Below are 13536 nucleotides of genomic sequence, written 5' to 3' on the forward strand. Positions count from 1 at the left end.
GTCTTCCCTCAGTCTAGCAAATTATTGGAATTTTCAGGAATCCTAACAATGTGAACTTCAAAGAATCCTTAAAACTGCAGAATTTTAAACAGTTGAAGCTTCTCTTTAGCAATAGTTGTCCAAGTTGAGAAAGTACGATTCACTGTCCTTCCATTTAGGAATAGGATTGGTATGGTTATTCTTAACTAGATGCTCAGCATTTATCAGAGTGTATGAACAACCAGACGGAAACACAATATCGACATAACATGTACTCTTTATTTGCAACATATTATACATGGATTTATTTTTATCAAATGCATGAAAGATTTCTGATTGTGCAAAATTTGAAGTTATCAACATTAAGACACAAGATAATGTTGATTTCCATTCCATACGAGCTTGCCCATTCTTTTACATAGAATAGGTACAATCATACCACAGAATTCATATTTTAAGATACATATTTCATTTGAAGTAAGAAAATATATAGTGCAAAGTACAGTTTCCTGGAAAAGCAGAAATTGGACATTAATTTAGTGCAATGGGTAATAGTAGATAAAACCTCAGGGCTTCGAAAACCTCAGAGATTTCCGTTTCACCAGCTGCTGTTGTTGCCTCGCAGACCGAGCTTCTTTGAGAGCATCGCTCACCCTCTGGAACAGAACATTTGCAAACATCATAGTTATTTCATAATAATAATCTTTATTAGTGTCACAAGTAGGCTTACATCAACACTGCAGTGACGTTATTGTGAAAATCCCCTAGTCGCCATACTCTGGCACCTGTTCGGGTACACCGAGGGAGAATTCAGAATGTCCAATTCACCTAAGTCTTTGGGACTTGTGGGAGGAAACCGGAGCACCCGGAGGAAACCCACGCAGACACGGGGAGAACGTGCAGACTCCGCACAGACAGTGATCCAAGCCAGGAATCGAACCCGAGAGGCTGGGGCTGTGAAGCAACAGTGCTAACCACTGTACTATATTTCACTATTGATGAACTTTAAAAGCTCAAGTATCAAGTCGACCAAACTAATTGATGCACGGTTAAAGGAGCTTTAGTTCAATGGGTGGTGGATCTGCTCCCTAATGTTTAAAAAAGACACGTGGGAATATTTTTATTGTACTCCATTAGTGGACTAATTTTCTGTAAAGATTTATAGCTCTGCAGGTTTCAAATGGTGCACTTTTCATTCCTTTACTTTCTCTGCTAATGTTTGACCTCGCTGCCCTCTCCTTCCACCCTCCCACCGGCACACCGTGGCTTCGGCACCTACAATCCCACAGGGGGCACCCTGCAGCAATTCACCCAGCTTATTTCAACCAGAAATGTTGTGGAAATCGCTTCCAGGTTGCCCTGGCTTGGACTTATCACAGGTGCATCACTGGGTCAATCTCCTGGCAATCCTTACAAAGGAGCGGAGTGCTTCAAAAAGATGGACTATCATCACCCTTCCCAGGGCAACATGGAGTGGGCAATAAGCGCGACCTCCTCAGCATCATCCAGATCCGTGAAATTGTTTCTTCCGTTACATTGAGAGGTATGTGGATTTTAAAGTTTAAAACAACATCAAGTTGCCTGGGATGGAACATTTAAGTTATGAAGAGAGGTTGGATAGGTTTGAGTTGTTTTCGCTGGAGCAGAGAAGACTGAGGGGCGACCTGATCGAGGTGGACAGGATTGTGAGGGACATGGACAGGGTGGAGAGGGAGCAGCTGGTCCCCTTAGTTGAAGGGTCAGTTACGAGGGGACACAAGTTCAAAGTGAGGGGTATGAGGTTTAGGAGGGATGTGAGGAAAACATTTTTATCCAGAGAGTGGTGAGGGTCTGGAATGCGCTGCCTGGGAGGGTGGTGAGGGTCTGGAATGCGCTGCCTAGGAGGGTGGTGAGGGTCCGGAACGCGCTGCCTGGGAGGGTGGTGAGGGTCCGGAACTCGCTGCCTGGGAGGGTGGTGAGGGTCCGGAACGCGCTGCCTGGGAGGGTGGTGAGGGTCTGGAATGCGCTGCCTGGGAGGGTGGTGAGGGTCTGGAATGCGCTGCCTGGGAGGGTGGTGAGGGTCTGGAATGCGCTGCCTGGGAGGGTGGTGAGAGTCCGGAACGCGCTGCCTGGGAGGGTGGAGACGGTCTGGAACGCGCTGCCTGGGAGGGTGGTGAGGGTCTGGAATGCGCTGCCTGGGAGGGTGGTGAGAGTCCGGAACGCGCTGCCTGGGAGGGTGGAGACGGTCTGGAACGCGCAGCCTGGGAGGGTGGTGAGGGTCTGGAATGCGCTGCCTGGGAGGGTGGTGAGGGTCCGGAACGCGCTGCCTGGGAGGGTGGTGAGGGTCTGGAATGCGCTGCCTGGGAGGGTGGTGAGGGTCTGGAATGCGCTGCCTGGGAGGGTGGTGAGGGTCCGGAACGCGCTGTCTGGGAGGGTGGTGAGGGTCCGGAACGCGCTGCCTGGGAGGGTGGTGAGGGTCCGGAACGCGCTGCGTGGGAGGGGGGTGAGGGTCTGGAACGCGCTGCCTGGGAGGGTGGTGAGGGTCTGGAACGCGCTGCCTGGGAGGGTGGTGAGGGTCCGGAACGCGCTGCGTGGGAGGGGGGTGAGGGTCCGGAACGCGCTGCCTGGGAGGGTGGTAGAGGCGGGTTGCCTCACATTCTTTAAAAAGTACCTGGATGAGCACTTGGCACATCCTGACATTCGAGGCTATGTGCCAAGGGCTGGCCAATGGGGCTAGATAGGCGGCGGTGCGTACTCGATAGGCCGAAGCCCTCATCTGTATTATTCTGTGATGTGGATTAATGCCTGGTGGAAAATTAACGATTAAGAAAACAGGTTCATGGTCTTATTTTCAGTCATTGACAGTGGTGTAATCCAGCAGTGAGAATATCACACAGTGCCTTTAGCACATAGCCGCTGTTCAATGGAACTAGTGTCCAACATCGTCAATCTATTTGTCAGAATTCATCTTGGGAAGATATTCAGTGCAGAAAATAAACAAAAACTTGCACCGATATTACATCGTTAATGCAATAAACATCCTATGTCGCTTTGCAGGAGCATTATCAAACACAACTGACACCAAGCCATGAGATTGCAGGCAAGGTGATCAAAGGCTTGGTGAATGTGGTGGGTTTTAAGGAGCGTCTTAAAGGATGTGTGATGAATGTAGGACATTTTTAATTCATATACATATCTGTTTTACATAAATATATATACCTGTTGCAGGAATGATCTTAAAAAAAAAACTTAGCTGAAGGTATCCAGATCATATGCTAAATCTGTGATGTCACTCATGGGAGAGGCTGGGCCTGTTTCTAGTTTCGTTTTCAGCCCTGCCCTGTGTCTATTGTTTTTTGTTTCATTTTCAGAGTTCTGCCCTGGGTTCTGAGGAAAGGAGGTGTTTCCCAGACTGACTTCTGAAAGCTTCTCTCCCAAGGACATTGTGAATAAATCTGTAAACCGCTGAATGTTAACTTTATTCATAAGTGGCATTTGACCAGCGTGTGTGTGGATTTTGCTTAATTGAGATTTCAGACGTAGATGGGAAAGTCAGCTCAAAGACCTTTCTTTACTTTTTGTTAAGATCTGTTTAACTGTTAATTGAAAACAATTATGAGAATTTTAAATTCAGGATGTTGCTTAACCAGGGGTTAATGTAGGTCAGCGAACACAGGGGAGATAAGCCCTGGTGTGATAAGCCTTCGTGCGAGTTGGGGAACGGGCAGAGAATTTTAAGCAACCTCAAATTTGCAGAGGATGGAACCAGGGAGCTGGCCAGGGGCCTTTACTGAAAGACCAGCGCAGATAAGCCTCACACTCTACTTTTCTGATACCAAACTAGACACTGCACAAAATAGTAGGACACAGGTTGTCAGATGCAGTTCCATATAGACAACTGTCAGTCATATATATTTTCAGAAAATCAGTGATGGGAAATGTACTGTAAATATTGCAACTCTCACGATGAATAGAAAAATGGTGCAGATATTTTTACAAATAGCAGTAGGTTATATAGAAGGTATCAAGAGCAAAAAAGGTTCTGGTGTTGAATTTGTGTAAGACATCAGTTAGACCATTGCTGGCAAGTGGCACTCAGTTTTGACAACTTGAATCAGAAGAGTATTAGTGTTGAGAAAAGAGACATCGAGAGTCACTAGAATCAAAACTCAAATGACGGGCTAAGAGCAAGGAAGGCTCGTCTCCACTGGAACACAGAAAGCTATTGGAGATTTGCAAGGATTTGAGAGCATAAATAGCGAAAGATCATTCCCGCTAATTGGCCAATATGTCAAATGGGAAGATTGAATTCAAGATCATTGCGTCAAAAATGAAACCGGATGTATTTTTTTTAAAAACCAGCCTTATTATAACGTGGAATGCTTTCCATGAAGTGGCCACTGAACTGAGCCAGAGATTAACATCACATAAAAAAGGGAATGGTAAAGAATACAAGGGGCAAAAGACAGGGGAATGAGACTGAGAGCAGTTAGCTCCAGACTGCCTCGGCGGGCAGCAAGATCCCCTGCTCGCTGTGACTGACAGGAGGATGTTGTGAACTCATTGCCAGCTAAATCAGGAATCGATATGGTGAGCCGAAATAGTTTTGGTGTCCCACAGAGTCAATCATTGGAACCATGCCGATATTTTCACTTTATTTAAGATTTGTTTCGGTAAAAAACCCTCACCTCACCACAATGACAAGGATTTACAAACAAGGAGGGAAAGAGTGAGGGATTAACTGAACTTAATGATATAATGGTCAAACAGCAAACCTTAAGGCACTTTGTGAAGAATAGGATAATTTTGCTGGAGGCCAGGTTTTTTTCTGCTGTACAGGCAGAGGAAATAGGATGTTAAAAATGGTGCACCAATGATGGGAGGATGCGGTTACAGCAGAGGGCGATCACTTGTGCCTTTCCCCGAATAAAAATAAGAACGAGGAGGAGGAGGAGGAGGATACAGCCATTGGGCGCCTTGAGCCAGCTTCACCAATCAATAACTGATCAGACGGTGGCCTTAAAAAGCCCTCGACTCCCTTGTCGATCGAAAATCTAACTAATTCAATGACCCAGCCTGCACTCACCGTTTCAGTTTAAATGTTGACATGGGGATTTATAATAAAGAAGTGGAGACAAAAGTGTAACGAAAATATGACAACAGGATGTCAAGTTTTTCAGGCAGGAAGCATACACGCACACTTATTAGTGGAATAAAGAATTGTTCCCCAAGAAAATCATGCTGGCATCAAACATTACATTCCTATTTAAACAAAATAATTTACCTTTGCCATATTCGTGTCTGGGAGAATTACTTTTCTCACAAAACTTTCAGTTCCACTCTTGGGATTTGAAAATCCTATCATTGACTGATCCTGTTAAAAAACATAGCTTGTCATCTTTTTATTGAGCTATTGCCTCTTTAGCTTCCATTTTGATTCTTCAGGATAACATCTGTGAACAATATTCCTGAACTAGGTTTCAAACAAACTTCAATGACACAATCCCCATTTGCTTGGAGCTGGATTCCAGGTCGTGTACGCTATTGTTCCAGTTAGGAAGAGGGTAGCCGAGGAAGATCCTACAAGGCCTTCCCCTACCACTCTAAAACAAGCTTCTAGATTTCCCCACACTGACATGTCGGAACTTTGTCCCTCCTACATTCTCGGATTCCACCTAACAATGCTTGCTGCACGATACAGAATCTGCTCGATTTGGTTTGCAATTCCCATTCTGAACATGCGTGAAACGATGCCCAGGGTCCCACCATCTTGGACTCTGGTATAGTTCTGAGAGGGGATGCTCGTATCGTCAAGATTGGGCCAAATGCTGTTCCAATTCAAGGCACAGAATCCTTTTTTAGCCTCGACTTCAACGGAACACTCAAACCGTGTTTACATCTGTACTCATGGGGAGTCTTTGGAAAAGAGAGGGGATTATTAAAGCTTTCTCTGTTGAATGACAAAAGCTTCCAACCACATATCAAATCACACAGGAAGTGCAGAAACATTGGTGTTTGAGAAACATTGCACTGGAGAAATATGTTGCTTGTATGTATTATAAAGGATAATGACCATTGATTATTTTAGTAATTAAAAATCAACTTAGCACTTCTCAGTGAGAAAAGCAGAATCGTGCATGGAAGTTAATTCACACTCTCATCATACTTCAGGTGGATTCTCGCTCAGCGTACCTTGATGTACAGGCTCAGCACTTTGCCTTCTAATGACGGAGGTTGAACAAATTCTTCAAAAGTGTAATTCCAGTCGTTGCCAAGATGGCCTAGAATCTCATCAGATACATAGACCACCCTCCTGAAAGATCAATATGCAAACAAACAAAAAGATCAATTAGTTTGCACTGTGCAGGATTAAAAACAGTTGTTGAGTCCTATACACCAGTAAACAATTAAAAATGTGGCTCGGACAGGTAGCATGGGGAACCTTCCAAAACTCCTGATGGGCTCAGCTTCCTGATTAAGAGGAATCATAAACCAGCATTTAAAAAACACATCACTAAACACCCTTCACGTCATTCACTGCAAAGCTACCAAACGAGCAATCATCGCAAAGCTAACCAAACTGTTGACATGATTTTTCAAACCCTTTGAAAAAGCCACCCAAACGTCTTAACATAATAAACACCAGAAATTATTAAAAAGACTTCAAATATTCACCCATCCCGATTTTTAAAACGCAAACTGTAAATGTCAAAGTCGTCACTCGCCCCGGGGAACATAGGCTGCTCTCCCCTTTGAGAGCTGATTCCAGATCTTCCCACACAGCCAACACCAAATCAGCTCAACTATTCTCCTTCAATATCCCTTTTATCTTTCATTCGATTGTTCCCAAAATACAAAATTCTTTCATGTTTTTCATGGTGAGTGTGTGGAACGCACTGGCAGCAGAGGTGGTGGAGTCAGAGTCATTCGGGACATTTAAGCGACTCTTAGATAGGCACATGTACAGCAGTAAATTGAAGGGGTGTAGGTCAGGTTAATCTTAGATTAGGATAAATGGTCGGCACAACATTGTGGGCTGTAGGGCCTGTCTCTGTTCTATGTCTTTCCTGTGTCCCACTTTTGGGGTCAAATAAAATTCAATAACCTTCCCTTGTTTACTTATGAAACAGTTGCAAATTGTAGAAGTCTTTTACTCCCTGTTGAAATTTAACGACTTTAAAGTCCCTATCCATCTCCTCATGCAAATCTCTAAACTTTACTTCCTTACTTAAAAATCTACTCGACCCTATCTTCATTACAAATACATGCATTTTGCACCTTCAATCAAAGTACAAAGAAAAGTACAGCACAGGAACAGGCCCTTCAGCCCTCCAAGCCCGTGCCGACCATGCTGCCCGTCTGAACTAAAACTCCCTCCCCTTCCAGGGACCATATCCCTCCATTCCCATCCTATTCATGTATTTGTCAAGAGACCCCTTAAAAGTCATTATCGTCCCTGCTTCCACCACCTCCCCCGACAACGTGTTCCAGGCACCCACTACCCTCTGTGTAAAAAAACTTGCCTCGTACATCTCCTTTAAACCTTGCCCCTCACACCTTAAACCTATGCCCCCTAGTAATTGACCCTTCCACCCTGGGAAAAAGCTTCTCACTATCCACCCTGTCTATGCCCCTCATTATCTTGTAGACTTCTATCAGGTCGCCCCTTAACCTCCGTCGTTCCAGTGAGAACAACAGAGTTTATTCTTTTTTTTTGAATAACAAAATGAGAAAGAAAAAAGAACACAACAGGGTTAAGTACAAAACACAATCTAAAAAAGCAACTCCCCAAACCCTTCCCCCCCCCGTACATAAATAATAAATTAACATTAACACCCCGACTTAACACAACAGGTGTATACACCCCCTCAGACCCTCCAGTGTAAATACCATAAACAAAAATAAAGTAAACCCCCCCCCGAGCTGCTGCTGCCATTGACCAATGTCTATCGTTCTGCCAGAAAGTCTAAGAACGGTTGCCACCGCCTAAAGAACCCTTGTACCGACCCTCTCAAGGCCAATTTCACCCTCTCCAATTTAATGAACCCCGCCATATCGCTGATCCAGGATTCCACGCTTGGGGAATCCTTCCACTGAAGGAGAATCCTTCGCTGGGCTACCAGGGACGCAAAGGCCAGAATTCCAGCCTCTTTCGCCTCCTGCACTCCCGGCTCCTCTGCCACCCCAAATATTGCGAGCCCCCAGCCCGGTTTGACCCTGGATCCTACCACCCTCGACACCGTCCTCGCTACGCCCTTCCAAAATTCCTCCAGCGCTGGGCATGCCCAGAACATATGGGTGTGGTTTGCTGGGCTCTCTGAGCACCTAACACACCTGTCCTCACCCCCAAAGAACGGGCTCATCCTTATCCCGGTCATGTGTGCCCTGTGTAGCACCTTAAACTGTATGAGGCTGAGCCTCGCGCACGAAGAGGAAGAGTTCACCCTCCCTAGGGCATCTGCCCACGTTCCCTCTTCGATCTCCTCTCCCAACTCCTCCTCCCACTTACCTTTCAGCTCCACCACCAAGGCCTCCTCCTCCTGCATCACCTGGTAAGTTTGCGAGATCCCCCCCCCCCGAGAGCACCCTGTCCTGTACTGTGTGTGCCGTAGCCGCGGGAATTCCACCACCTGCCGTCTGGCAAATGCCCTTACCTGTAAGTACCTGAAGGTGTTCCCCGGGGGGAGCCCATACTTCTCCTCCAGCTCACCCAAGCTCGCGAACTTCCCGTCCACAAACAGGTCCCCCAACGTTCGTATCCCTGCCCTGTGCCACCCCGAAAACCCTCCACCTGTTCTTCCTGGGGCGAACCGGTGGTTCCCCCGTAATGGGGTCCACGCCGAGGCCCCAACTTCCCCCCTATGCCGCCTCCACTGCCCCCAAATTTTGAGGGCCACCACCACCGGGCTCGTGGTATACGTCCTTGGAGGGAGCGGCAGCAGCGCCGTTGCCAGCGCCCCCAGACTCATACCCACACAGGCCGCCGTCTCCAGCCTCTTCCATGCAGCCCCCTCCCCCTCCACCACCCACTTGCGCACCATCGGCCCAGTAGTACCCACAGAGGTTGGGCAGCGCCAGCAACCCCCCCCCCCCCCCCCCCATCTCTACTCCGCTCCAGGAACACCCTTCTCACCCTCGGAGTCCCTCGCGCCCACACAAACCCTATTATACTCCTGTTAACCCGCCTGAAAAAAGCCTTCGGGATAAACACGGGGAGGCACAGCAACAGGAACCAAACTGAGTTTATTCAACCTCTCCTCATAGCTAATGCCCTCCATACCGAGGAACAGTCTAGTAAACCTCTTCTGTACCCTCTCCAAAGCCTGCACATCCAGAATTGAACACTATACGGCCTAACTAAGGTTCTCCTTTCATCCCTTACTTCTTCCAGACAAATGGTCACCAATAACCATTTTCTAGCTTAATTAGATAACTTTCACATACAGCCTTCTTGACAGAAAAACACATTTCCCACGGAGTGTTGAGGTGAATAACAGGGCCACATTGAAGGGGAAGCTAGATTAACACTCGACGGAGAAAGGAATAAAAAGCTATGTTGAAACAATTAGAACAACTAGGAGGAGAGACACAGCCTCCGACTAAAGGGACGATCCTTTCAAACCGAGAGGAGGAGGAGTTTCTCCACCCAGAGGGCGGTGAATCTGTGGAACTCTTTGCCGCAGAAGGCTGTGGAGGCCAATTCACTGAGTGTCTTTAAGACAGAGATAGATAGGTTCTTGATTAATAAGGGGTTATGAGGAGGAGGCAGGAGAATGGGGATGAGAAAAATACCAGCCATGAGTGAATGGCGGAGAAGACACGATGGGCCAAATGGCCTAAGTCTGTTCCCATTTTTCTACAGATGGATTAAAATGAGAGGAGGCTTGTGTGCAGCAGAAACAATGGAGGAAATGGCCAGTTGGAGCAAATGGCCAGTTGGAGCAAATGGCCAGTTGGTGCAAATGGCCAGTTGGTGCAAATGGCCAGTTGGAGCAAATGGCCAGTTGGAGCAAATGGCCAGTTGGAGCAATTGGCCAGTTGGAGCGAATGGCCAGTTGGAGCGAATGGCCAGTTGGAGCGAATGGCCAGTTGGTGCGAATGGCCAGTTGGTGCGAATGGCCAGTTGGTGCGAATGGCCAGTTGGTGCGAATGGCCAGTTGGTGCGAATGGCCAGTTGGTGCGAATGGCCAGTTGGTGCGAATGGCCAGTTGGTGCGAATGGCCAGTTGGTGCGAATGGCCAGTTGGTGCGAATGGCCAGTTGGTGCGAATGGCCAGTTGGTGAAAATGGCCAGTTGGTGAAAATGGCCAGTTGGAGCAAATGGCCAGTTGGTGCGAATGGCCAGTTGGTGCGAATGGCCAGTTGGTGCGAATGGCCAGTTGGTGCGAATGGCCAGTTGGTGTTAATGGCCAGTTGGTGCGAATGGCCAGTTGGTGCGAATGGCCAGTTGGTGCGAATGGCCAGTTGGTGCGAATGGCCAGTTGGTGCGAATGGCCAGTTGGAGCAAATGGCCAGTTGGAGCAAATGGCCAGTTGGAGCAAATGGCCAGTTGGAGGAAATGGCCAGTTGGAGGAAATGGCCAGTTGGAGGAAATGGCCAGTTGGAGGAAATGGCCAGTTGGAGGAAATGGCCAGTTGGAGGAAATGGCCAGTTGGAGGAAATGGCCAGTTGGAGGAAATGGCCAGTTGGAGGAAATGGCCAGTTGGAGGAAATGGCCAGTTGGAGGAAATGGCCAGTTGGAGGAAATGGCCAGTTGCTGTAAATACTATGCAGCAGTTGTACACGTGCACCATTAGAAATGTAATACAGTGGCTGTGTTTTGCTTCAATTGTGCACTCATTGAACTGGTTAAATAAAACGGCTGAGTCTGCCAGGAAGCAGCCAGTGTTTCTTGTACCTGTTTGTGATAAGCAGTTTGGCCTTTTTCTTTTCGTACCAACGACAATGAAAACGATAGCTTTCTCCATCAAACTTCTGAAAATCCAACTTCTGTAATGAAATTAAACAGCAGCTGTCATTCTCTCCAGCAACGGATAACCAAAGTACAAAATTTAAACATGTTACGCCCATTAGGTACAAGAACCAAACTGCTGTGAGAATGGTCAACTTATTAGCTGGTGGCCATGCCAGCAGAACAGTGTTGCATGTGGATTGTCATGTGTGTATGAACAGTGCTGTAAAATGTTAATTCAGCAACTTGCTGGAGGGTATCACGCCACATAATAGTGGCAGGCACTCCATCTCAGTCAGTCCCACTGACAACGTAGGCCCTACCGGTGTCCTAGGCCCTACCATCTTCAGCTGCTCCATCAATGACCTTCCCTCTATCATAAGATCAGGAGTGAGGATGTCCGCTGATGCTTGCACAACGTTCAGTACTATTTGCCACTCCTCTGACATGGAAACAGTCCACATTCAGCAGGTCCTGCACAGTATTCGAGTTTAGGCTGATAAGTGGCAAGTAGAATTCACATCACACTAGTGCCAGAGAAACGGCCATCGGCAACGAGAGATTCTGACCATCCCCCCACGATACTCAATGGTATTATCATCGCTGAATCCCCCGCCGTACTGGGGGGTTCAGAGCAGTTCAGAACCTGGGAATCCTGCAAAGTAACTCACCTCCTGACTCAAAGGTTCAGTCAGTGGAAGTGCTACGGAGTCATTCTTGGTGAGGGACATTAAAATCGCCCATCCAGAGTACATTGTGTCTCAGCCATCCTCATTAGGTGGTGTTCAACGTGGCAGAGTACTAATTCATCAGCTGTAGGAGGGTGGTCGGTTATCATCAGCAGGAAGTTTCCTTGGCCGTGTTCGACCTGATGCCGTGAGACGTCATGGAGGTTCAGAATCGATGTTGCATCTCCTTCCTGACTGTTTACCACTGAGCCATCATCTCTGATGGGTCGGTTTTGTCAGTGGGATAGGATATACCCAGGATGGTGTTGTTGTTGTCTGGGACATTGTCCGAAAGGCATGATTTCATGTGGATGACTTGGGCAGGCTGTTGCTTGACTAGTTTGTCATACAGCTCCCCCAATTTTGTCACAAGGCCCCAGATGTTACTTCTGAGGCTCGACATCGCTGAGTTTGTCGTCATTCCGGTACCTACTCTACGTCAATGTCAGGTGGTCAGTCCATTTTCATTCCTCTTTGCAAATGTTGTAGCAGGTTGATAAAACTGAGTGGCTTGGTAGGCCATTTCAGAGGGGGATTTAAGAGCCAGTCACATTGCATAGGTCTGCAGTCACATAGAACATAACAGCGCAGTACAGGCCCTTCGGCCCTCGATGTTGCGCCGACCTGTGAAACCACTCTAAAGCCCATCTACACTATTCCCTTATCGTCCATATGTCTATCCAATGACCATTTGAATGTCCTTAGTGTTGGCGAGTCCACTACTGTTGCAGGCAGGGCATTCCACGCCCTTACTACTCTCTGTATTACATATAGGCCAGACTAGGTAAGGACGGCAGGTTTGCTTCCCTAAAGGGCATTAGTGAATTAGATGGGTTTTTATGACAATCGACAATGGCTTCACTGTCACTACTACTGAGACTAGCTCAATTCCAGATTGTATTAACTGAAGTTAAATTCCACCAGCTACCTTAGTGGGATTCAAACCTGTGACCTCAGAGTCTGGGCCTCTGGATTACCCTGTGATGGAACACTCTCCAATTGCCTGGATGAGTGCAGCTCTAACACTTGAGAAGCTCGACGTCATCCAGGACAAAGCAGCCCCACTACATCTGCACCGCATCACATCACCATCAACTACCTCCACCACTGGCACACAGTAGCAGCCGTGTGCACCATCTACAAGATGCACTGCAACAACTCACCAAGGCTCCGTCAACGGCACCTTTCAAAGCCATCTAGAAGGACAAGAGCATCAGACCCATGGGAACGTCACCAGTTGCAATTCCCCCTCCGGACCCCACATTATCCTGATTTGGAAATGCAATTCCCTTACTGTCGCTGGGTCAAAATCGCTGGGTATTTTGAAAGCTGCAAATGGTAAAATCAATTTGATTTTAGCACCTATTCAACCATATATTTTCTTTTTTATTCCCCTTACTCAACAGAGCAATGGCATAACCATCAGAATTGAAAAACCCTTTTAATGCTAAGAGTTCCTCTGCCAGATCTTTCAAGCATCATACTTCTGATTTGGGCAGAAGCATGTGGAACAGGTTTATATTAAATTTGCCCCTCTCTGGGAAGTACAGTACTATATACAGGCTAACTCCACGCAGACTTCCCAACTTTGGACTGGCAATTCAGATCGCCAAGTTGGTTTCACACAGAACAATTGGAGAGCAAGAGATCAGGGAGATAGAGGTGGATCAGCAGAGTCTGGGAGTCAAACAGACAGAGCTCGTGCTCCAATCCCAGGAAAGATGCGGCCTCACAGGCAACTAAAACAGTCAGCTCGGCCATCACTGCGACGGAATCTTTCAACACAAGTAGCTCGAGCAGTGAATAGAATGGAAAACGAATCGAGATACTCAGCCTCTTCCTTCACTGCCATGTTACTCTTCCTTTGCCTGGCATGGACTGGGGAGGGAAACACAGGAGA

General features: G+C 47.2%; 1 protein-coding gene across 1 annotated transcript in view; it reads right to left on the reverse strand.

The window, feature by feature from the left end:
- Positions 1-238: 238 nt before the first annotated feature.
- Positions 239-13536, reverse strand: part of vps13c (vacuolar protein sorting 13 homolog C) — a 473104-nt gene continuing 459806 nt past the window's right edge. Inside the window, 4 exon segments of the mRNA XM_072493103.1 lie at positions 239-635; positions 5243-5332; positions 6151-6271; positions 10855-10946. Of these exon segments, the coding sequence (XP_072349204.1) occupies positions 546-635; positions 5243-5332; positions 6151-6271; positions 10855-10946 (393 nt within the window). The 3' untranslated portion in view covers positions 239-545.

Source organism: Scyliorhinus torazame, chromosome 30 (genome assembly GCF_047496885.1).
Source record: "Scyliorhinus torazame isolate Kashiwa2021f chromosome 30, sScyTor2.1, whole genome shotgun sequence".
In the NCBI taxonomy this organism is placed as follows: domain Eukaryota; kingdom Metazoa; phylum Chordata; class Chondrichthyes; order Carcharhiniformes; family Scyliorhinidae; genus Scyliorhinus; species Scyliorhinus torazame.